The sequence below is a fragment of the Chanos chanos genome, chromosome 5 (genome assembly GCF_902362185.1).
Source record: "Chanos chanos chromosome 5, fChaCha1.1, whole genome shotgun sequence".
Lineage (NCBI taxonomy): Eukaryota > Metazoa > Chordata > Actinopteri > Gonorynchiformes > Chanidae > Chanos > Chanos chanos.
The window spans coordinates 37,944,587-37,969,218 of record NC_044499.1 but is presented as its reverse complement, the minus strand read 5'-3'; the positions used below and the strand labels follow the sequence as shown (position 1 = coordinate 37,969,218).

The 24,632-nt window shown below is 41.9% G+C and overlaps 1 protein-coding gene across 2 annotated transcripts in view; it reads left to right on the top strand.

The window, feature by feature from the left end:
• The window catches only part of odad2 (outer dynein arm docking complex subunit 2), a 48,302-nt gene extending 24,535 nt beyond the window's left edge, over positions 1–23,767 (top strand). For both annotated transcript variants that reach the window (XM_030775804.1, XM_030775803.1), the window contains 5 exons: positions 4,048–4,290; positions 8,042–8,156; positions 12,767–12,955; positions 13,425–13,646; positions 23,654–23,767. In XM_030775804.1, coding sequence (XP_030631664.1) covers positions 4,048–4,290; positions 8,042–8,156; positions 12,767–12,955; positions 13,425–13,646; positions 23,654–23,767 — 883 coding nt within the window. The remainder of the gene's footprint in view (positions 1–4,047; positions 4,291–8,041; positions 8,157–12,766; positions 12,956–13,424; positions 13,647–23,653) is intronic.
• Positions 23,768–24,632: the final 865 nt, after the last annotated feature.

Genomic DNA, 24,632 nt, shown 5'->3' with positions numbered 1-24,632 from the left:
GAACACGGCTGATGTGTGGGTCAAAAGCAAGTTTTCCTATTAGTGTAGAACAAGGGCTTATCTTGGCAGTGGAAGTTGCCTCTGCTAGGCTAAAATGCCAGACTATCAGTAGAGTGAACTCACATCCTCTTCAGTCGTTAGTCCTGTAAGCATTCTTGTTCAGACTGCTGACTTTCCCTAGATCCTTCCTTAGATCTTTTTTTTTGTTGTTGTTGTTGAGTGATTTATCTATTTATTTGATTTAGTTTTAATTAACTTACTTATCTGTTTGTTTCTTTGTTTATTTGTTTGTTTGTTTTAATATGAAAATGTGATGGGACCTAATCATATAAAAATGATTTAGTTCCGTTTATTTTTGTTCCAGAACTGCAAGTTCAGGGAGAAGCTCCAAGAACTGGCTCATGTATGCATCATTTTACTTTGCCATAAGCTGTACATAAATTACAGCGGCTTATTTATTTTAGGCCTCAGCCAAGAAGCTGATTAAGTTGTGTCTGTCCTGAGTTTTCCAGTTAATGATAAGAGTGTTGTTGATGTTTTATAGCATTATGATAAATTGAGATGGGTGGAAGCATCTACCGTCTGGCCTCTGACCAGACCAACAACAATAAAAAAAGAAAAATTAATAAAAGTAAGGAGAATTGAAATTGAGGTGGAATTTTAAAAGAAGCGCACATGTGAATAGGGTCCCAGTAGCTGTAAGGCAACTCTCTCTCCACCTCGTAAGTCAAAGCTGACAGTGTTATCCTGCATTTACATCATGCTAAGTCTTCTCCAACTGAAAGCAGGTGCTCCGTGCCACGTTCAATAAAGTTAATGTGGCATTAAGGACATACGAACACCCCAAAATGTCCACCTAGACATATAACACCCTTATGGAACTAGCAAAGAAAGCCATGCTTCATCAAAGAAACAAGGTTCAAGTATTACTTACTGAGGCCCACTCTTTGTGATTATATTAGACACAAACATGCCTTTGTGAGTTTCTTGTAACCACTTCAAAATTCAAAGAAAATGTGCTCTTTTCATACCCCCCCCCCCCCCCCCCCCCCCCATGTCTTTTGGCTACCACTTCGACCACCTTTCTCACCCCAGCCTCTCTCTGAACCAAACCTTACAGAGAGAGAAAGAACAGCTACGCCTTGCTAGGTGGTAAAATAACTTAACTACGCTGGCACTGCTACATGGCACAGCTGTGCACTTGCGCCCAACACTGACTCTAATGAGTCATAGAAGTGTTGCTAAGCAAAAAAAGCAGTCGGAGGAATAATAACAGTAATAGCATCAATGATACTAATTTCAATAATCGTATGTAAACCGCACGGTGACTCTTCATTAGCAAACATCAAATATTTTATGAATGCCGTCCAAAGACTCATTACAGGGCTGGATTCCATGACTAATAGAGGAATTCAGCAAACTAAAATAAAAAAAAAAAAAAAAAGGAGCAGAAACTTAGTTTTCCTGTTGAACATTTGCCCTGCTATGCTTGCTCATGTTTTGTTTTCCTTTCTTGGATCTCATGGGCAGTTGGGTGTGAACAAAGGTAAATTTTGGCTGCCAACACCACAGGAGGAAACCAGTGTGATGCCGAGTGAATGTTTTAATGCACACTTAAACATACAAATGGATCTTTTTTCCCAAACTCTCTTAGGATTATTTGAACAACATATAAAAATGTCAAGGTCGGACTTTACGTTCGAAGACGAAATGACCAAACCATTACCGTCAAACCAACAGACTGCTACAACATGCTACCCAAAAGAGTTTTTTTTTTTTTTTTTTTCTTGGCCGGTTTGTGGTCGAGCAAGAGGTACGCCTGGTTCAAAATCAATCAAGGCTAAAGGATCATTTTGAGACTGAAATGACTTTGGAATATGTTTTACAGCAACTGTAATGAAAGGCTATTTTTCAACTTGCCTTTTTTCCCCCCGCTTAATATTACATGAACAGACAGCGTGCTTTTGTGTGAATGATGCTGAGCTAAGAACGAAGCTGAGCAGAACTCTACAGAAACACTGCAGGGGTTGATGGGAGGGGTGGGGGGTGGTGCTAGACCTCCACCAAAGAGCAGGGAAAAAGCATGTGGTAGCCATTTACCTGATTAATGATGCATCAAAAGTAAAAATGATTGATGGTGAAAAATATAATTACATTCATAATTTAAGCATGTTTGTTTTAAAGTTAGTAATGTTTGAAATAGCCATAGCATAGAGTTTCATTAGGTCTTTTTCAGTGTTGCTGCGATGCTAAGGGTCAGGAGTGCTGTAGATGAGAGACAACAGTAACATCCTCTACCGTCCATGCAGTGGAATTCGAAGGAAAGCTCTGGAACACATGTTGTAGCAGACTGAAACACTGCTTTATTAATATTCTGACAAGCAGCTGCTGTTAAGCCATATGTGTGGAACTGCTATGGACACACAGACACTGTCTCAAAGAAAAAAAAAATCCAAACACACTTCTCTAGGATAACAAAGGCGTGAGGAAATGTCTTGGCAGAGAAGTGTCATCATGACAAACGTGCTTTGCCAGAAAACAGACATGTTTGAGGTCAAGAGCCAGAGGTTCAATCACAATTATGGACTCTTCCCTCTCCTAATTCAATGGAGAGTACACCATAATTTCATAATTATATAATACCTTTTTCATTTCCTTCACCCTGTCTCAGAGAGTGTTGTGCTTCAAACCCACTGACTGCGTTCTTTTCAAGCATGCTTTGGTGGAAGTGCTTATTTGGCTCTAGATAGAATACATTAATCAGTCCACTATGTGCTCAGCTATCTCGTAGAACTTTGGGATGATTTTGCATTTTATATTTGGTGTGCAGAGTTCATTAATGAAATGACCATTCACCTTGTGATGGGCTCTCTGTCTCCATCTGTCTTTATTATGTTATTATAACTGATGTCTTGTAAAGGATCAACGCTGTCTGCACTATTCATCATCATTTTGTGTGAGACAAAAAGCCCTTTGTTTGTAGTTTGCGTTCTTTTGACATACTTTAATAAAACTGATGTTGAGTCCCAAAGCCTACTGTTCATAATAGAGGCAGATTCTGGCAGCATCGAGTTTCTTTTTAGCCCTCATAATTAATGCAGCTGGTATAGGCCGAACAAAAATAGACATGGCATGCAGTGCTTTTTTCGAAGGTAAATGTGTATGTAATTATTCTGTAATTCTGCTATAGCTAATTGAAGCTAACACCTCAGCAATGGCATGTGTATGGCAATATTTTCTTAAGTTAATTTTTTTTTTGTCTTATTTTTCCTGTTTTGAATTTTGGTTGAGTGTTACTTTGGCAGGCGCTCTCTTCATTACTGTTTTAACTTGCGAGAAAATATTTGATGGATTCCGACCAAAACCAAAATGCCCTTGGATACAATAGACTTGCAAGACTCAGCTGCCAGAAACCGTAACCGTGAATAAAAACAGTCGTATAACTTAACCGTACATCAGAGGTTTGCTGAGGAGCTCCGCGACCGCATTATATCCCTTTTAAATGTTTACTGTAGTTTACCACTGTAAGTGAACAAAGCCAGGATAGAGTAGAGCACTCAGATGATCAGAGCATCGGTCATGCAGTGTACATGCATGTAGTAAGCAGAAATGATCAATTCCACAAACCTAATACCCCCCCTCCACCCCCCAAAATTATAGTGTCAAAGTTTCTGTGAGTTTCCAAGGTTCTAATCTCCAGTTGGTTTGTGAAGAAAGAAATTTTTAGAAGAAGAAATTCATTTTAATGTAATTATAGATATATGATATCAAGTATTTATCATGCCACAGATTTGCCAAGGCGAACTTACATCTCTCGTTGGGGCAAAAAATGCATGCAAGAAAGTTGGATAACATTTAATAAATGTTATTCGTGGACAGTACGTGGATATGTTGTGTGTGTTTCTGTGCTTTTGACGATTTACTAGGATACTGGTGTTTTGAGCCTTCTTTCAGGTCTCAAAGTTACTTTTCTGAATGTTTCTCTCTTTCTTTTTTGTCTCCCTCTCTTTCTCTCTCTCTCTCTCTCTCTCTCTCGCTCTCTCTTAGGTTTCAGGAGTATAAAGCCTTGGAGACTCTGGTTGGGCTGCTGACTGACCAACCTGAGGAGGTGCTGGTGAATGTGGTAGGGGCGCTGGGAGAGTGTGCTCAGAGGCCTGAGAACCGGGCCACCATCCGTAAGTGTGGTGGCATCCAGCCCTTGGTCAACCTGCTGACTGGCACCAATCAAGCCTTACTCGTTAACGTCACCAGAGCTGTAGGAGCCTGTGCTACTGAGCCAGAGAACATGGCGTAAGACACAGTCCTATCTTCCATATCAAAACAAGGCAAATAGCAGTTGGCATTCACAAATGTGGAACATTTTCTAGCCAGTTTGTGTTTGCCATTACTGTCTTACAAAGCAGTGGGCAGCAAATGTATTGGCAAAATAGGTCTTCAGCAGTTACTGTCTTACCGTTGAGTGTTTGCCAGCTCCACTCGCCTAACTATGCTGAACCATCAGGAATGTTCAGTTTGAATCAGTCAGTGGTGACTGCTGAAAGCTAACATATTCTGCCAAGAACATTTGCCTGGAAGAATGGACATCTGGATAAAAGTCCTGATGTCAGTTGGGAAACAGATTGGTGATTCCCAGCAATTCCTTACACGATCCATTCCCACCAAAACACTTTTGTTTAATTCAGCACAAACACACCTTGTTCAGTTACATATAGAAAAGGCTTAAGGACTTCAATTGGTAAGATCACCCACAGGGTTGGGCACAAGTATTCAAGTATGCCTAGAAAAAAAAAAAAAAAAAACACTTTATATGTCAACGTGGTCAGGAGCTTACAGTATCAGTAATTTTGGTATTAAGCTTAGCATACAATTACCCAGCGTAGCATTGTTGATATAGAACAACACAGTGTTATGTGACTTACAGAAATATACTCTGATCACAACTGTGTCCAAGTGACCAGAAAGTCTCTCATCCGGCATTTAGTGTCGTAGGATTCAGTGTGGGTGTAACGACAAAGAGAGGAGCCGTGTTTACTCTACCTGCTGTGAAGCTCATAGCTGTGGTCAGGGTGGAGGCGCTTTATCGTCTCTCTGTGGTCAACACACGTCAGATACTATGACCAAACTAAACTGTGCCATTGACAATGGTCAGTACACATTTAGGCATAGTTCTGCTCAGTGGAAGCTGCAGAGTTAGCAGTGTATGTTTTCAGTAGTGAAAACTGGAACATGTTCACTGACAGCTGAAATGAGCTGAATGTAGAGAAATGCTTTGTCTGGCTGCATTTCAGAATGCTGTGGCTACTTCTGGATTGGAGCTAAGGTAGTTTTAAATGCATTAAATTGAATTGCATCTGTTTACATGGTGCACATTTACATGTACATCATTAGTGCTTTGAGCAGACGCTCTTATCTGAAAAATCATCTTATTTTCCTCTGTAACTTCCATAATGACATTGTAGTTGGCATGCATTTCATACGCTTAGATGAATCAGTATTTGTTATGTAAATTAGTAAAAAGGCCACTGAATGATAGTGTAGCATCGCTGGTTACTATCACTGTACCACTGCTTAATATCACTGTACTCTTAGTTTTGTTCATTCTGACAATTGTAAGGACTTGTTCCTCAGATCTGTCAGTTTCTGCGGCTTTGATTAACAGTTTACAGTATGTACAGTTCCATCTGAATTTCATTGCTTTTATGAGCCTGTTGTAGACTCCAGTCCCCCTCTTAATGAGTACTGGACAGCAAAGAAAGAGCTTAATGTTCAAGTACACACAGTCACACATACAGTCAGGCAACCGTGACCAACCATTGTCTGAAAGAACAACACGTTTATGGACCTAAAGAACCACAGTAGCACAGTAAAACTCCCCAAAATGTTTTTTTTTTGTTGTTGTTTCTTGGACAAAGTAAGGTCACACACTAATTTTCTTTGAGAGCAAAACAGCATTACAACCTTCAGGAACTATGCAATAACCCTCAAACCTTCACATAGAAACATGTTTCTTATGTTTTCTCAGGGCATATATATTTAGGATTGTCTTTTTTTTTTTTCCACATTTACACTTCGTTTGCGGACAGAAAGTCTTTATTCTTTCTGCCCCCTCACCTTTTTTTTGGGATTTGTCTTGTGGCTAAAGGCGTATTTTGAGATTTGTGCGCAGTACTGTGCTGAGCAATTAGCATAGCTGGCGTTTGATTGTTTCCTGTCTTAGACTGGCCTAGTCTGGGCTGTTTCTCAAATTAGGCTGCTCTGATAGAATGAGGCCTAATGTAACTGTGCGGGCTGAAGGATGAGGGGGAATATACTATGTTACGTTATGGTCTAAATGATTATTACTGTACCAGCGATCCATCAGCTACACTAGCGCTCCTCAGACTCACTCACATTTAAGTCATTTAAGATTTGTGTGTGTTTTGGAGGACACTAGTGAGGTTTGGCTGTGGGAAAGTATGTGGGCTCTCTCTGTCTCAGGTAGGTTTTCTTTTTTCTCACTTTTGATACATAGGGATATTTCCATTTGTGTGGAGGCCAACAGAAAATGCTGGTATCAAACTTTAAGATAATTCCTCGTTTCATTTAAAGCACCTTTCCAAAGTAAGCATCAGTGTAATTCTAGTTTTAAAAACACAGTTCCAACCCACAGAGTTTTGACACAATTGAAGTCGAGGCTAATTGTCTGTCATTTATGCTGAGGTACAATGCATTTAGTTGATGGGGGATGTTCTGCACTGATTTTTTTCTTTCTTGTAGCAAGCTGATCCCTTTGATTCCTTTGAGTTTGAGAGACATCTTTTTGAGTTCAGGGTTTCTGGAGAGGCAAAGCAGAGGGACTGCATGCCATAGCTCTTGTATGCATGTCTGGCACTCTTTGACCAGCTGGAGTTACAGTTCACAGAAGCAATGAGATATTGTCAGTCTCTCTCTCTCTCTCTCTCTCTCTCTCTCTCGCTCTCTCTCTCTCTCTCTCTCTCTCTCCCATCCCCCACTCCCCACTTTCTCTCTGAAGATCAGCGCTGTTGAAGTACAAAGAGTGTCTTTGGATTCATGTGAACTGAGTCTTGCTGGATTTAGGAGCCCCTTGGGATGTATGTGTACATGGCGTGTGTACCTTTGTAAGTGTGTGTTATGACAGATGAATCTATGTCACGTTATCATACCTGTCAGAAGGATATATGAGTTAGTGGGAGGAAGTTGCGTTTTGAGTACCTCTCTCTCTCTCTCTCTCTTTCTCTCTGATGAGAGCGACCAGCCCTGCCTCTGTAATGGAGCTCTCGTTCTCTCCCTGATTATGTGTTTAAGCCATCACAACAGAATTGAATGTGGGCCTTGTTTGGAGGAAGGACACATGGGAAACAGGTTACAGATTATTTATACCAGACAGAATGGGAAGCCCTGAACAGTCCTTCTCCACAGCTTTTCCCAGTGCCCTCCAGTGCAGTCATGTCAGCAGTGTAAAATACAGCTTGGGGGCTAAAGTAAACTTCACTCAGAGCCTGCTGAAATATAGAGAAACCTGTCTCATGGCCTGTTTGATTTGGAAAGAGCTCTTTCTCTTCAGTTTTTTGGCCTGCTTTTTTTCCCTCTCAGTTACACTGACAGGAACCAGCGAGTTACCAGCGAGCAGTATGTGTGTGTTTGTCCATGTTCTGCACTAGCTGCAGTATAAATATCTGGAGTGGACCTCCCTACCGTTCGCGGGGTTCCCCCACAGGTCGTGCTTTGGTCAGCCATAGAGAGAGTCTGTCTGTGCGTATCTGAGTGTGTATCTTAGCATGATAGTGTCTGTGTGTGAGTGTGTGTGTGAGTGTGTGTGTGTTGTGTGGTGGGCTGGTCTTTGGAGCTGCGTGGGTTTGGGAGCGATAAAATGCAATTGGACAGGTGGGGATATGTAATGGGAAAACCATGTTGAATGGCAACAATCACTGATGTTGTTAAGAGCCAGTCAGAAGCCTGGGAAAAAGAAACAGTCAAACAGAACTTTCAGGTAAAGTTATACCTGGTGTTATGTACTCATTTTCTCCTGTCTCTTTCTCAGGATAATTGATCGTTTGGATGGTGTGCGTCTCCTTTGGTCTTTGCTGAAGAATCCCAGTCCAGACGTGCAAGCCAGTGCTGCCTGGGCTATCTGTCCCTGCATCGAGAATGCAAAGGTATTATCTCTTACTAGCATTGAAACATGCAATGCACTTGTGTTTGATAGGGCAGAGCACACTCTTCCTATGAGCTAACACTCAGAGGTAGCTATAATACTGCAAATCCAGGGTATAAATATGTTTATGCCCCCTCACCTTTTTTGGGATTTGTCTTGTGGCTAAAGGCGTATTTTGAGATTTTCTGCACAGTACTGTGCTGAGCAATTAGCATAGCTGGCGTTTGATTGTTTCCTGTCTTATTAATATTAATTTAATATCTCTAATATTTCACAAATTATCATTATTTTCACATTTAAAACCACCAGTTGGAGTGTAATAAATTCCATGACTATGTTGCTGGTTTTGCGTCAGATAAAAACTTTAAGTAAGCCAGGCCCTTAGAAGTCTAATATTGGTTTAAACCTATACGTCTAACTGACTCTAGGACTTTCCACCCTCACATGTTGACTCTTTCATGTTGATTCCTGTTCCCTGATGCATAGGTTCTCAGGCAGGAATTTGCAAACCTCTAGGGGCTCATAGTGGTACTGCAGGGGGTTTGTTAGATTGTGACAGAAGCATTAATGTCAAATTAAATTCATTTGGTTAAAATCTCAAGGGGATGCTTGAGGAAGATAATTAGTCCATCCCTGGGCTTTGCCTATACACAGTACACATGTAACTGTGCGCACTGCATTTGCATGAGGATCTTAGAGCTGTCTGAAGAGTTGATAAAAACAGAAGACCAGTGAGAGGAAAGTTTGTGATGGGTATTGTCTGGTTCAGCTGTGTCACTGCGTACAATATGTAACAGGTTCTTTTGTGCTCTGTTTGGAAACAGGCAATATCCTGTGGCTTCAGCTCTGATCCTGCTGCCACACACCACACACACATGCACACATACACGCACACACACACACACACACACACACACACGCACACACACACATTCCCTAGCATCTTACAAAAAAAAGATTTTACAACGGAAACCTGCTTAGTACATACACACATACACACAAACTCTCCACCACTAAATAGTAGTTCCATACATACTATACAGCCAATAATAAACAGAAGAAGGAAGGTTAGACACAAAACTGGTTTCAGTGCACAATAAGCAGGCAAACACATGCTCAATTCTAATCCAGACTGGGCAAGCAGACTTCTCCAGTAGTTCCTTTCTGCAATGCTAGGCTACTCTACATGAGCACTACATTTCGAGTTATGCAAATATACATGTCTCACCTTCCCCTCCTCAAATCAAAACCCCATTATACATACTCAGGCCCTTGGTATGCCTGTGAACCTGTGTCTGTGGCAGAAGCTAGGCTTGCCAACATGAGCTTCTTACACAAGTTCTCAATACAAATGTATCATTGTTCCATCAGATTATCAGCATGATTAACATAAACAGGTTGTTTCTGGCTATAATCTGTTTAAGTTTATGTAAATAAACAGTGTTACGTATGGGCAGGTGACATGTGGAGTGGACTTTTTTCTTTTTTTTTTAAATACATTATTTTTCTTACCCTCTGGTTCGTAGTTGTGGCAGAAAAAGGGTATGCTAACAGTATAGAGCAAATAAAGGAGTAACAGAATAGTACTGAGGCTCATGGTGTCTAACTGAGTTTGACATTGTTTGTCTAAAGTTTACAGTGCCAATTTTTTGGGGGGGTGGGGAGGGGTGCTGTGTCGGATGCCAGTGTGGACATGGCAGGACAGGGAGGGATGGGGAACTGGATCCCCTTCACAGCAGTAGTTATTTAGATAGAAAAAAATGCATGTGGCTTCAGTTAGCTGCTCCAGGGCTGTGGATTTATGAAGGATTCAGGTCATAGATGCAGCATGTGGGTAGCTTCATGCCTCTGTTTAATACGTATACACATGCACACACACACACACACACACACACACACACACACGTGCGAGCACACGCACACACATACACTCTTATAAAGTTACAATAACATACATGCACTGATAAATTTACTCAACAAACAAATTTACTCACTCTCTAATACTCGCATGCAATTACACATACACGAATGCACACAAGGAATATGGGCTTAACAGAAGAGATTTGCCATTTTTACATTTTTTTCCTCTTATCTTTTAAGCTTAGTTTATGAGAATTTGCTGTTTTCCACCCACTGGAGAGATGCAGACATTAGTGTCCTCACAGATGGAAAAACTGCGAGTATATGAAGCCAGACCATGTACTCATATTTCCCATTATTTCTAACTATGGATGCTAAATGTTACAACCCTGATGCTCAGCTGCTACAGACAGTAGAATGCATTCAGTCCCAGCTGTACAGTTGTTTCAAAGGAAGAAAAGAATGGGGGAAAGGTACAAAAAAATGTTGAACGTTTCCTTTCATTCATGCTTGTTATACATTTTCTTAGCATTTTGAGTCTGATCTTTGGCCTTCAGTCAAATTTACAGACCATCTCTCTCTCTCTCTCTCTCTCTCTCTCTCTTTCTCCCTCTCCCTCCCTCTCTCTTTTCTCTCTCTCTCTCTCCGTCTCCCTTTTTTTCTCTCTCTCTCTTTCTTCTCTCTCTCTTGCTCTCAACATCACCAGTATAACCCTATCTCCTTATCACTGCTTTCCTATTTTTTTTTCTTTTCTTCTCTTTCTCCCATCACCAGTTCACCACTCTTTCATTCTCTCTGTTTTTCCTCTCTATCATTCTCTCTATGGCGTTGTGGCATTTTGCCCCATCCCTCTCTCTTTTCCCCCTTTTTCCATCTCCAGCATATGAAAGGTCTCCTCAGTGACCCGCCGCAGCTGGTGGCTTTACCACGCTTCCTCTGTCGCTTCCTTGCTTCCCCGCTATTCATCAGTATTCCCGCAGTAGCCTTTCCTGTGTGCAACGAAGTTTACATTCCCCAAGCCTGCTTCTCCCCTCTGCTGCTGCTCTTGGCCCTCATTCACAGAACACACAGCTCATCCTCTGGCGAGGCATCTGACAGAGAGAGAAAGAGAGAGATTGAGAGAGAGAGAGATGGAGAGAGAGAGAGAGAGAGCTTACCTCCCTTTAGTTGATGTCCTAACCTGCCTGTATTCATTCAGAATAGTTGTACTACACTCTGCCTTTTTGATTGACTTGGCTGTTGTGTTGTTTTATGCTGTTCTGTTCTGTGCTGAGCTGTATGTGTTGTTCTTTGCCATTCTTTTCCCGGATTAAATCAAATTTGATTACACTCTGTTCAGCTGTTTCATATTGTACTGCACTTTGTTCATCAGAACCATTGTGCTGCGTTTTACAGAATCCTGATAAAGTTGTTTATCCTCTCTCCTACACCGCTCTCTGCCACTTGATTGCATATTGGTTCATTCTGTTGGAAAGCCATAATCAGCATCATATCCTGATTGTAACTCTTGAAAACCTCCTTGTATATTCACAACATTCAGAAATGAAGCAGAAGTCCCACAGCACTTGCATTGTACACCTATAAAGAGTTGCAGTAAACATCTATAAACGACAGAACTGGATGTGGATGTGTCTGTCACATTTCAACAGAGATAAAAATGAAACATATTATCTGATTCCCTTCAACCGCCAATTCCCAAGCCATAATAGTAGGTCTGCACAGTTTCAATAAAGATATCTATGTTCTATTTTCTAATCATTGTAAACGGCCAACTGGTGCCATGTTGGCAGATTCTTTGCCCTTGGTACTTAAGACAGGGCTGAATACTTGAACCCAGAGAGTGCCCCAGGCAGCCAAATCTCAGCTTGTGTGTGTGTTCGTGTGTGCCCGCTCTTCCGCTGCGGCTATCCCTCTGCTGCCCGCCAGCTCCCCAGAATGGGCGTCGGGTGACAGTTTAGTGGTATAGTGGACTGTGGGACAGTGCCACTGACAACAATTATGCTCTACTGAGCCAACAAGAGCACATAGATCCGTACACAACAAAACACACACACACACACACATACATTTACACGCACGCACGCACACACACACGTGCGTGTACATGCATGTACATACACAGTCAAATACACACACGCGCGCGCGCACACACACACACACACACACACACACACACACACACGTCATACACACCATCTCTTATAGACATGCACATGTGCACACACACACACACACACATACCCTCAACAGCATTGCTTGTAATTTATGTACCAGCACTAGTCTTACGTTGCCATTGTATCTGGTACACTCCTCTGTGAATCTTCTAACTCTACTATGCCATATTTGTCATTGTGAATAATAGTAACTTCTATGGTTACCTCTTACTATTGCGATTATGCAGGGTTAGTCATTTGGGGGGAGGCAGGAAGGGGGTTTCTGTTTCCTGTACTCAGAACATTTGTGTGGGATGCCATGTTAAGCAGGGTTTTATTGGGCTGCTATCTGGCCTTGACTGACTGAGTACTGCTATGTTTTCACTCTGATTAGTGTCAAGCCTAATGAATGACAGAGGCTTCCTTTCCCTTACCTTTCTCTTTGGCTTCTTGGCACAAACACACACAAATTCTCTCTCTCTTGTACACGTACGGTACCACTGTTTTATACGCATGTTCTCTCTTAAACAAATGGGCGCACACACACACAGACACACAGACACACGTTCTGTCTCTAAATTGTTCTGTTCTTTCTCAGGATGCGGGGGAAATGGTGCGTTCCTTCGTGGGCGGTTTGGAACTGATTGTTAATTTGCTCAAATCGCCGAATAAAGAGGTGTTGGCCAGTGTGTGTGCTGCCATTGCCAAAATTGCCAAAGACGAGGAGAATCTGGCAGTGATTACAGACCATGGCGTTGTGCCCATGATGGCCAACCTCACCAACACAGTGAGTATGCAAATACACAACAACTTCACTTTTTGCTGTCTCTCTTTTCATCAGTTGTTTGAAATCTCCCTCTGTCAGTAAACTTTGCTTAGACGATTAAGAACAATGAGGCTCCTTTATGTGTTAGACTACAGCTGTGCTAATGTTGCTGTGGTAATTACACCTGTTACTACAATGTAATAACCGTTTACTGCAAGATTTATTTGCTACTTATATAGGATATTACTTACGAATAGATGTACAAAGCAAAAGAAACAAAGTAACATGTATCAGTGTGTCTATCACAATGTGCTGGGTTCAATTTAATTTATTTCATCTGTATTTATTATATAAATAGCCAGGTACACAACTTCTAAACTAAAGTTGAGTCTATAAAGAAGCATTCTGTGACCATTTTGTCTGCTCTGGTACTATTGTTGGTATCTATACTATATAATGATCCTTTAATCTCATTTCTGTTTGTGTGCAGACGGATGATAAGCTGCGTCAGTGCCTGGCGGAGGCCATAGCTCGCTGCTGTATGTGGGGCAGTAACAGGGTTGCATTTGGGGAGGCTGGGGCAGTGGCCCCTCTGGTTCGTTACCTCCGATCCAAAGAGCCCTCTGTACACCAGGCCACTGCTCAGGCCCTTTTCCAGCTCTCCAAAGACCCCAACAACTGTATCACCATGCATGAGAGTGGAGTGGTCAAGGTACGGTCCAACCGTGGCATTCATAGGTTTAATAATAATAATATTAATTATGATGATGATGATGATGATAATAATAACAATAATTATAACAATAGTAATAATAAAGTTATTTTATCCATAATAGACAGAAATGTAGATGTAATTGAGAAAAAAAAGCCATAACAGATCAATCAATGATTGAAAATCTAAAGTAAGTAACCTGAGGTGTTAACTTAAACCAGGTATGGTAATATTGTTCCAAATCTACTGTTTTACCAGACTCTCTTAAGTCATTGTTTGTAGCATAATTTGTAATTTGTAGCATAAGTTGTAAATGTATATAGGTGCTCAACCAAGTTGAGCTTTGAAAACTGATGACAGGATTTCGGAGTCAGATTTTAACTAGAAACAGGTAAAGCAAGGCCAGGCAGTTTATGGGGTTTGTATTAAAACCCTGGCTACAGTGTTTTAATTGGGCTACAACCTAGCTTTTGTATATTTAGATAAAGCAGTAAGGCCTTTGTCACAGTAGTCTGATCTAGAGAAACCAAAGGCATGCAGCAACCTCTGAGCACATTTTTGTGTGAGATGAGCTTGTTCAGTATCCTTGAGATGAAAGACAGCAGTCATCATGATGATTTCAATGTGCAATTGAAAACTCGAATCGAAATCATTAATGACGTCATGGTTTCTCACTTCGGGTTAGATCTATGGCGCCAAGTTGCCTTATTTATTATCAGTGTTTTATCTCTCTCTGTATTGTCCCAGTGACACAGTCCACAGGGACTGTACCTCTCAGTGAGTAGTATTGGCACAGTTTCCTCTCCCTCCCCGTGGGCTGAGCAGAGCCACAGAGGACCTTGGGAAATTTGAAGAAAATTCTTTGAATATAATGAATAAGTGCATAAGTCAATTCGTTGATAGTTGGGGATTTAAAAAGCAATTTGTTGTTGAGAACAAAATTCTAGAATCGCTTTCGCAATCATAAATGAACAATCTTAGAAAAGTCTGATTGCCTCTAATCTCACATTGCCTTGCTGCAAGTGTACATGTAACTTTGAAGTGTCCCACAAAGTTTAAACTTGGTTTTTCTCCAGATTTATTTGACTCTGTGGTTGTCCCTGGTACACCCTGGTACACAGCAGGCTGGTACAGTCATTTTTCCAGGGTATTTCTGTGGTTAAAAATAACATTTTCGTTTCCTGTGGGACAATTATACTAAGGGCAGATTTTAATCTGCCATTAAATAGATTGTGTGCGTGGTTATAGTGCAATATTTTTGTTAGACAGTGAAGTGGATGACTGATGATGCACCGTGTTTCTGTGTGATACGCTTTGTGATGTCACTCTAAGCAGTTCGTCGAGAAATCAATAGGGATCTGAGACAGTAACATCAATGGTTGTCTGCATGAATGGTCAACACACACGATCTAATGATTAACATCGTAGCTACAGTGGAGAACTGGCTCAACAGTATGTTGAGTAAAATCCATATAGGTTTGTTGTTTCATAACTTCCATGATCTAGGAGTTGTCACCAATAGGAACATCAAAAGAAAAATCCCCAGTTGAAAGAGTCATGCAAAGTCTGTAATGTCTATGATACTTACAGCTTGAGTACTGACTGAACCCAAGAGGAGTGGCTGCTCTGTTGCACAGCCACAAAACCCACCTCTTACTCATACCTATTTTTACTGGCTGTTGTACCTTTGTTACATGAACATTCAGCTTTACTGTTTAGATGTGAACAGTCATCTGTGGTTTTTCCTGCATTCTTGCACACATTCTTGTTTTCATAATGGCTTTTCATCTGCCTCCCTTACAGTTGTTAAAAGTGGAGTAGAAATAGTACAGTAAATTACATTAATTTTACAATATCTGTGCCTGACCACTCAGAGTGTTCTTGTAGTTCTTCTGAAGTTTTTGTTTGAAGAGACGTGTTTGTGTATATTTGGTCTACGTGTAGCTGCAGTACAGTAAGATGTTTCTTGTACAACCTATTGTGAATAATCCTATGACCCATCACCCACAGTGTCCAGTCAAAATCCCTTATCCAAACGTTAGTCACCTTACGGCCCTCATTTCAGTGACGTGTGAAAACATCCCTAATAAACTTTGAAAAGCCTGTGAACTATTTTCAGAGCCCTTTTGACCATGCTGGGTTGAAGAACAAGGCGCGTTTTCTTTGAGGAACGGATGCGAGTGAGCGTTTTTCTAACCGTCATGGGAATTCGGCAGAGCAAACAGCGCACTGTGTGCCGACCGGCACTTCCCCCCAGTCGCCCGCACATGCTGCTCCAAAAGGCCGTCTCTCAGGTAACGGTTGCTAAGAGAGCTGCTCCAGCATGAGACTAGAATGTGACTTGAGCATGTCCTTGGCTATTTGGCCAACACAGGACAGAGAGAGGAAGAAAAAAAAAACTAAGGTTAGCAAAGAACCTACTTTTGGAAATATTAATCAATTCCTTTTTGGGCTGGAAACTTTAGCTAAAAGCCAGTGCTCTGGGTACACAAAATTCAGATATAGTCAAGGCTCCTAAAGGTAAAAATACACTTTTGATCCATTTCACAGTTAAGTCATATTAACAGCAACAATTATGTGTGCTGTTTCATATGTTAGTCATACAATTTATCTTTGAGATTTCTCAAGCCGATAACAACTTGTCTTTTGCAACACACGCTCCCACTCGCTCACCAGTAGAACCAGAACACAGGTACCATGCTCTGACTTTCTGCCACAGCTGCCTAATGTCAGGAAAGCGTGGGCCTTATTTTCCCACTCTGAATTACCCATTTGGAGTGGGGCATGTGTAGTTGTGGGTTTGGTTACCGGAGGTTAGGACCCTCTCACAAGCACACTTTCATTTGTGCTCAAGTTCAGCTTGGTTCGTTTGGAGCCGCTTGTAAAACGTCAGTGACGTACATGTAGCAGGGTTCAGACCCAAGCAGCCACAGTTACAGTCTCTGCAGAAATGATCACAGACAATTATATCATAAAACAGTCGTATAAGTGACAAAGCACGGAGACAATCTTAGTCTACTGACTGTCGGCATTTCCAAATGACGATTACATTTTATGAATGATAGCGGTGCACGGGGTTTATTTTAGTCAAAGTTGTGAGCAAAAATTCTCTGGCATGAAAATTATAATTTAATGTTTGGGAAAAAAACTGCTTGTTTGGCTTGATATTCAAATTCAGTGACATTTAGCATTTCCACAACTAGATTTTCACATGAGAAAACATTCTCGACCACGTTCAGTTAAAACGTTTTCTTTTTTTTTTGCTTTTTTTTTTTTTTTTGCTTTTTGTTTTTTTCTCCTCCCCAATAACAACTGTGATATAAATTATGAAGTGGTTGTAAGGTTACAGCCAAATATTTTTTCCCATGTTTCTTTAATGGTGTGTTTGGGCTTGATGTAGGGCTGCAGTGAATGCGGTTCAGTGCTGCCCATAATTGGAGGCTGGACAGAACATTGGGTGTTCCGAAAGAGTAATGTCCAATTTGCAAAAGTCGTTAAGCTGCGTGTTTTTTTTTTTTTTTTCATAGATCAAGCCGTGACAAAAAAACTGGACAGATGGTTTTTGTGTATGTTTCTCTCTGTGTACTCTAACTGCTGAGAATTTTGCATGTGTCTCGCTCTCTCTCTTTTTTCTTTTTCTCTCCTGTGTCCCTGTATGCACCGTGACACATTCTGTTGCACTAAAAAGTCTTCTAACCAGTCTGTTGTAGTGTGGCTATAGTGAAGTTCCAACAGTTCCTAAATGTACTCTGGGACTTTAAAGGGCTTAGCATTGCATCATCATTGCTACTTTCATTCGCACACATTTTGAGACTTTCAGACACTTTGCCGGTTCAGCCTGTCCAGTCTGCCTTTAACCAACGATGCGTGCCTGACTAACCCCAGGGACACACTGCAGACCAACGCTAGAAAAAAGGGTGTATTTAACTAGGCTGGACCTTTTAATGTTGATATACGCTTTGGTGCGACAGAAAATATGTTAAAACAATATTTCCTGGCATTTTAAATGGGTTTTGAGAGTGTTTATCGGGGAATGTTGCTGGGCTCTGGCCGTGTTGGAGTTTAATTTATAGATGGGCGTAAAACTCAAGACTGCCTTCTGGTATTATTGCAACCGTATTTCAGAGGTCTGGGCTTTCCCTGAAAACATGTACACTTGACAGTTCTGTATTGGAGTTTGTTCTCTCTCTCTCCTTTTTTCCTCTGCGTGTCGCTCTCCCGGAGTTGCGTTCAATGAATAACTTTCCTCCCCAGTGTTCTTAATGGTGTATAACCGAGTCCCCTAAGCTTAGCAGAGGAAATTAAGCATTGAGAAGAAAGTATTTTACACTGGAAAAAACATTAGTGACCTGTCTGAGTTCTCCTGTAGCTTATTCCCCTCTCTCTCATGTCTCTCTTTCTGTCTTTACAGTGTCCAATCGCCTTTTTAAATTATATTCTTACCCAATTTAGTTCAGCTTAATGAAAATGTAAAAGCAGCTTGTAATAAACTTTGGCTATTTTTTATAGCAGTAAAAATGAAAGCATATTTCACTTGTTTTTTTGGAACAACTGCAACTCAGACTGTTTCATAATTATATGAGTGTACCTTCAGAAACTCTGGATGTCACATTTTTCATCGTTTTATGTTACCATAAGTAGATTTGAGACCTCTGATTGCTGGCCTTTAACTGAAGACATATTGAATGTTTATTGTGTTTTATTGGGTGGATCTGACCTTTCTGTCCAGTAATTGCGTTCGGTTTAGGGTGTATATTGATATTGTTCAGAGTTATGGGTTTTTGCACGGATTATAAACATACTCATGTACGGAAATACAACACAGAAGCCTGGGAGCCTCTCTCTCTGTGGGTGCGTGTGTATGTGCGTCCGTATCCGTGTTACACCACACTTCAACAAAATAAAGACCTTGGCTCTTTGATTCCACATGGTCGTTTGGTATCTCAGTGTTTTGGTTGTGCTTTATTTTGTCCCACACGCCAAGCACACTCTTCTCTCTCTCTCTCTCTCTCTCTCTCTCTCTCTTTCCCTCGCTCAGCCTCTGGAGCAATGTGGATTCTTTACTCAGACCATAAATCCCCGTAGACAGCTTTAGCCAGCTTTTTGCATTAAAGAGCTCCTTTCATAGGAGAGAAAGCTTTGTGAAGTAAATTGATGTAAATTACAAAATGCAGATGGTAATTATCAGTCATTTTCATGTGAAGAAAGGCCAGGGAGTGCGGGATTTTGCCAGCTCCTGGTATGGATTTTTGGGACTTGAAATCATAAATAGAAAAAACACTCAAGCCCTCCACTGCCATACATGCCTCTGGTCTGGTCCTCTTTTCCCTGTACCGTGTGAGCCCAGCTTGATTTGACTGCTGCTTTGTGTTTGCCGTATAATCAAAACATGCATGGAGGCATCTATGAGAGACAGATACTGAGAAAGATAGCTGAAAGTGAAGTGAATCTGCAAGAATGAAAATGAATGACAGAAGTAAGAGAGAGAGGGAAAAAAAGGAGAAAGAGAGACATACGAACAGAGAGATGTGAAAAAGCATGCTGGGAGGGTGGATGCAGGGAGCAGCTATGGTGCTGTAGGTGAGCTTGTCAGAAATCGTCCCTGAAGTTTTCTCTTAGTCATGCTCAGTATGGGGCAGGTTAGAGTGGATGGTGGTGATGTAGGAGTGTTGAACAGATGAACCTCTGACACACTGAAGCTGTTCTGTTTTCTCTCTTTCTTTCACTCTGTTCTCTGTTCTGGCTACTGTACCATGTGTCTGAGCTCCAGAGTGTGTTACACATTAAAATGGCATGACTCTACTCCCTGCACTGTCTGAAGCAAGGATTGAGGAATGCAGAGAGAGTGAGAGAGAGAGAGAGAGAGAGAGAGAGAGAAAGAAAGAGGGAAAGAGAGAGAGAGACTGTGTATGTGTGTGTGCGTGCGTGTGGCATATGAGAAGGTGTTTGGCTGACAGGGTTAAAGTTTGAGCAGTCTTACCATATAATACATGCCAGTCTAGCCCCTTAGGCATTGATCTTAATTTAGGAAAACAGGGAGATTTTAAAATGTCCTTCCTTGACACGAAGGAAAGAAAGAAAGTGAGAGAAAGAAGGACAGTGAATGTGATGACAGAGTGACAGAGAGAGAGAGAGAGAGAGAGAGAGAGAGGTTAAAATGGCCCTGGCTCTCACTGGGGTTAGGGGAATGTTGTTTATGCAGTGGAGCTTCCCCCGGCACTCTGGCTGAGGGCTGTCTGTTTGTGCTGTTTACCCACATTCAGGAGGCCCAAACACAGCCACGGTGGAACAGGACCCGGGCCAGAGGGCTGGGGGAGAGGAGGGGGATGGGAACAAAAGAAAGAACTGGGTTGTTAGGACAGGGGACATGTGGAGTAAAACAGACAGACAGAACTCTTGGCTACAGTCTCAAAACGCAGAGGTTTAGCAAAGCAGTGTGGGACCATAATGCTGTATCAATACTGGGGTTTAAGGTATTGAGCAAGAGATAATAGAGAACTAGTGGACTGGGAGATAATGAAACACAGCATGGAGGGAGAGTGAAAGAGAAGAGTGGAGTGTTAGGGAAGTGGGAGAACAGTGTTGTAGATTGTATGGTAGAGTGTACAGCAGAATGGGAATGGCCTGCTGAATAGTATGGGAATATATACTGCGTATGAGTGTTGACTAACCCTGGAGCAGCCTGTGTGACAGTATGGGAATATGGTGTGTATGGGAATATTGAGCGTATGGTAATACGGGGACTGTGGGGCTGAGTGTAGGGCACTTTGGGACTGGTAGGGTTGGGGGGGGGGGGGGGGGGGGGGGGCTGCACTATGAGGTTCAGCAGTAATGGCTCTCAGGTGTACTGGGGGGCTTTAGGGTTTAGCGAGGATTTTAAACCCCTCCACACAGGAAACAGCAGCTCACGGTGGCTACACTTAACACTGCAACACCTCCATGCATGACAGAGCATGTGTATGGGCGTCTCAGTCTGTGTGTGTGTGTGCGTGCGTGCGTGTGTGTGTGTGTTGTGCGTGTGCACAGCTGTGTTTGGGGGTGAGTGGTGGGGGGGGGGGGCATTGCCTGGGAAAAGCTGTGTTCGTTGGTTCCTTCCTGGCGGTCAGGATTCTCCATCCGCTTTTGGAGCACACCAGGAAAACGAAGGGGAAAAAATGTCTCTGACATGGATTTTTGAATTTTTTTTTTTTAAGGCAAGGCTAGTTGTGGTGATACTGAGGTTTGGGGGAGTATGTAACAAGCACTGTATTATAGTGTGAGGGAGCCCAGCTGGGAGGGCCTGGGGGGGGGATTCAGGGGAGCCAGAGAGAGCGGTGCTTATCTGAGGCCAAACTCCAAGTCCAGAGAGCCCCCTTCTTTTGGCCACGTCTGAATAACATGCTATGAGACCTGGCAGCTCCACGCTGCTGGCATCCTCCGCCTTCACAAAAGCCGCTTGTCCCAGTGACTCAGAGAATGAGCATGTTTTCAGGAGACTGTGTGTTCATGTCAGCTTAAGCTGTCCAGAGGTGTTTTGGATGCTATTTTAAAAACGTTAAAAAAATACCGCTGATTTACCTCATGTTCATGAGACGAGATGATGTTGCTGAGGCGGAAGCTGTTCGTGATTATTGCCTTGGCGTTTTGTGTCGAAACAAACAAAATAATTTCAACTGCATCCGTATGGAAGAGTTGTCTTTTCAGCTCCTTGATTTATGTCAGTTAATCCAGAAATCTATCAGGATGGTAGATTTGTCTCTCTGTCTGTTTTCCCTGCTCTGTTTGTCTTTGTCCTGGGAATTCTGGGAATGTCTTACTGCACTGTGCCTTGGCACAGTACTGACCACATAAATGTGCAGCGCAGATCAGAGTGTGCATGTAAATGTGTGTGTGTGTGTGTGTATCAGGGTCAGAATTTACAGACAGAATTTACTCACACACACATACAAATACGCACAGAGTGAAGACAGTGATAATATAAGAGCGTTCAAAACTCTTAATGAATTGCCTTGATTTAATATCGAAGCACACGAAATCCCTTACATTTTTAATTGGAAATGTGTTTGACATTTTTTATTTGAAATTCACCCAAGAAGAAAATCTGTATGAAATCTGTCTAAAGTATCTACTCTGAATCAGAGCCAGTGGATCGCTCCTCTCTCCTTTGCCCTGCCTCTCTCCTGTTTCTCTCTCTCTCTCTCTCTCTCTCTCTCTCTCACCCCTCTAGCTGTACATCTGGTTCAGAGAGCAGCTTCCTGACCACTGCAGTGCCACTCTCTCTGACTCAGTAAATCTCATGTGTCTCATGCAGTTTCATTCTATCATCACCTCTGGTACATCTCCTCAAGAGTCACATTTTTTGTTGGATGTCTTTCAGAATGCTTAGAACTTACACCAATTAGCCACATCGTTTCCTTAAGTATTTCTCAGCCTCCGCCCAGGCTACCTGTAGAACTGTACAATTGCGTTAAAGCTTATTCTTTACACCCCTGAATGAACTAATGAACTAATTAACAAACCCCCAAACTGGATGAACCAGGTCAGTGCTCGATATGAATAGCAGTGCACAGTCCTGAGACACCTTTGGGTATGGGTTTAGCACCACTTAAGAAGACAGTGTTACTTTGGTATTTACTTTGTTTTAACAGAAGATCATGATGGTAAAGGTATTTGTGTCCTGACAGTTCCATAGCATGGTTTCATTTAGCTCATTCATTTCAGACAACCTTACCCATTGTAAAAAGATGTAGAATGGTGTTGGAAGCAGTACAGGTGCGTGTTTTGTCCGTGTTTAAAGGGCTCATTTGGACAGGAGCTCATGGAGGAAGTGTGGCATAAAGACAGGCTTAAGTGTGCTGCACACAGGCTGAACTGGCCCCAGAAGCCCAGCATTGTGATAGCAGGGAGGCACCCACATATTGAATACATTTAAACCATGCATAGTGCCAGCACACATTTGCCCCTGCCTGCCTGCATCTCCAGTTTATTTAGATTTGCGATTTGTGAGCACAACTCACTACTGCGTCTAACACATGCAAGCCTCTCTCTCTCTCTCTCTCTCTCTCTCTCTCTCTCTCTCTCTCTCTCTCTCTCAGATGAGGATAAACAAATATATAAAGCTATATTATACCATGCTGTGTATTGCAGCCACAGTGTGGCATTGGCAATGATATAGGACTTCACGTTTGCATGATGTGACAGTATAATAAGTAACTCTTTATACTCAATAAAAGGTTTTAATGTATTATTTTATGGCCCCAGAATGTTCCGGAAAAAAGCGCTTTTTTTGGAGGGAAGGAGTGAGGCAGGCACAGTGCATACAGATCAAACGTATGGCTGGCTTATATGAGACTAAAACACAGAGATTTCATTTGACCTCTGCTCAGGGGAGGGATAGGCACAGGCGTATGCTTCCTGCTCAGGTTTTTTTAATGCTGCGCCTCAAGCCAGCCACACACACACCATACACACCCATGCCCAAATACACATACACATACACATACACACACAAACACACACACGCCCAAATACACATACATATATACGTACACATACACATACACATACACACAAAAACACACACACGCCCAAATACACATACACATACACATACACATACACATACACACTCACACACATACATGCACACACACATGTGTGTGCACAGACACACAGACACACACATACAGACACACACACACATACACTCATACACAAATATGTGAACTCATGGAATGCAGTGACATCTTTCCATTGGCCATCCAGCAAGCATTTGGCAGTGTAAGGGCCAGTAAACTCCTGGTAGTAAATCTCCATTGAGTAAACAGCAGTGTTTATAGCTCAATAATACATTGAGTGTCTCCTGTAAGTCTTTATTGATGGAAAAAGAGGTTTTTGTGAACATATGTGCTAATGTGATTTTTTTCTTACCTTACCACAGAGATAATGAAATACTTTGACCATCAGAATGAACAGATTTTTATAGTAACCATAGCCCTGTTGTTTGCATTTCTTTGCTTCATCGACAGCTCCTGCTAGGAATGATGGGATCCACTGATGAGGCTCTCCAGGAGGCTGCCGCAGGCTGTGTTGCTAACATCCGTCGTCTGGCATTGGCCAATGAGAAAGCAAGATATGGCTAGAAGAATCAAATAAACCAAAAGAAAAGGCCCTTGCTCTTTTCTGGTTCAGACCCCTCCTGTTACCCCTACACCTCTACATCCTTTAAACCTGTTTGGAGTGAAAGCCCACCTTTAAAATGTTCTCCTGTTCTATCGTTCATCAGAGATTGAAATCAACCATGACCTCTTACGTTTGCATTTGTGTTTAGATTTTCCTCTCCTGCTCTGTAATCGCAGGAAACATTTACTCTAACCTAAACATGCCATTCATTATTTCATTTGGCATATGCACAAGCCTGTTTCTCTCTTCCTTTCACTGCTCCTCTTTTATATTTTCTCGTCACAGTGTCTAATTTAATAATAACAATAAACGCTTTCTTCTCCTGTTTGTGCCCAAGCCAAATGTACCACGCTCTACTCCATCTGAAGTGGTTTTGGAGCATGTATGCCCTGTTGTATGCATTCCCCGCACCAAACACAACCCACACACGCAGCCACACACACGCACACACACGCACTCACACACACACACACACACACACACACACATACAGTCATACACAGACTGCAGTTGCAGATTTGCAAGCATCTTAAAAAAAGATTTAAAAAAAACACATCTGGTTTTGTGTCTTAGTTTAAACCGTTCAGTCACCCCAATGACTAACCCTAAATTCTAAAAAACACACATGCGTTACAAACATTCACATGGACAACAACCTAAATCTAAAGTCCACAACCAAAATAAATTAAAAGAACCACAAGGAACTTCACAGAAGCACAAACATACAGCAAAGCCTCACAGAGTTTACATCCGCAAACACTAAGCCACACACACACCTAGGCACAAAAACAACACGTACACAAACACGCATAACTTCACATTCTT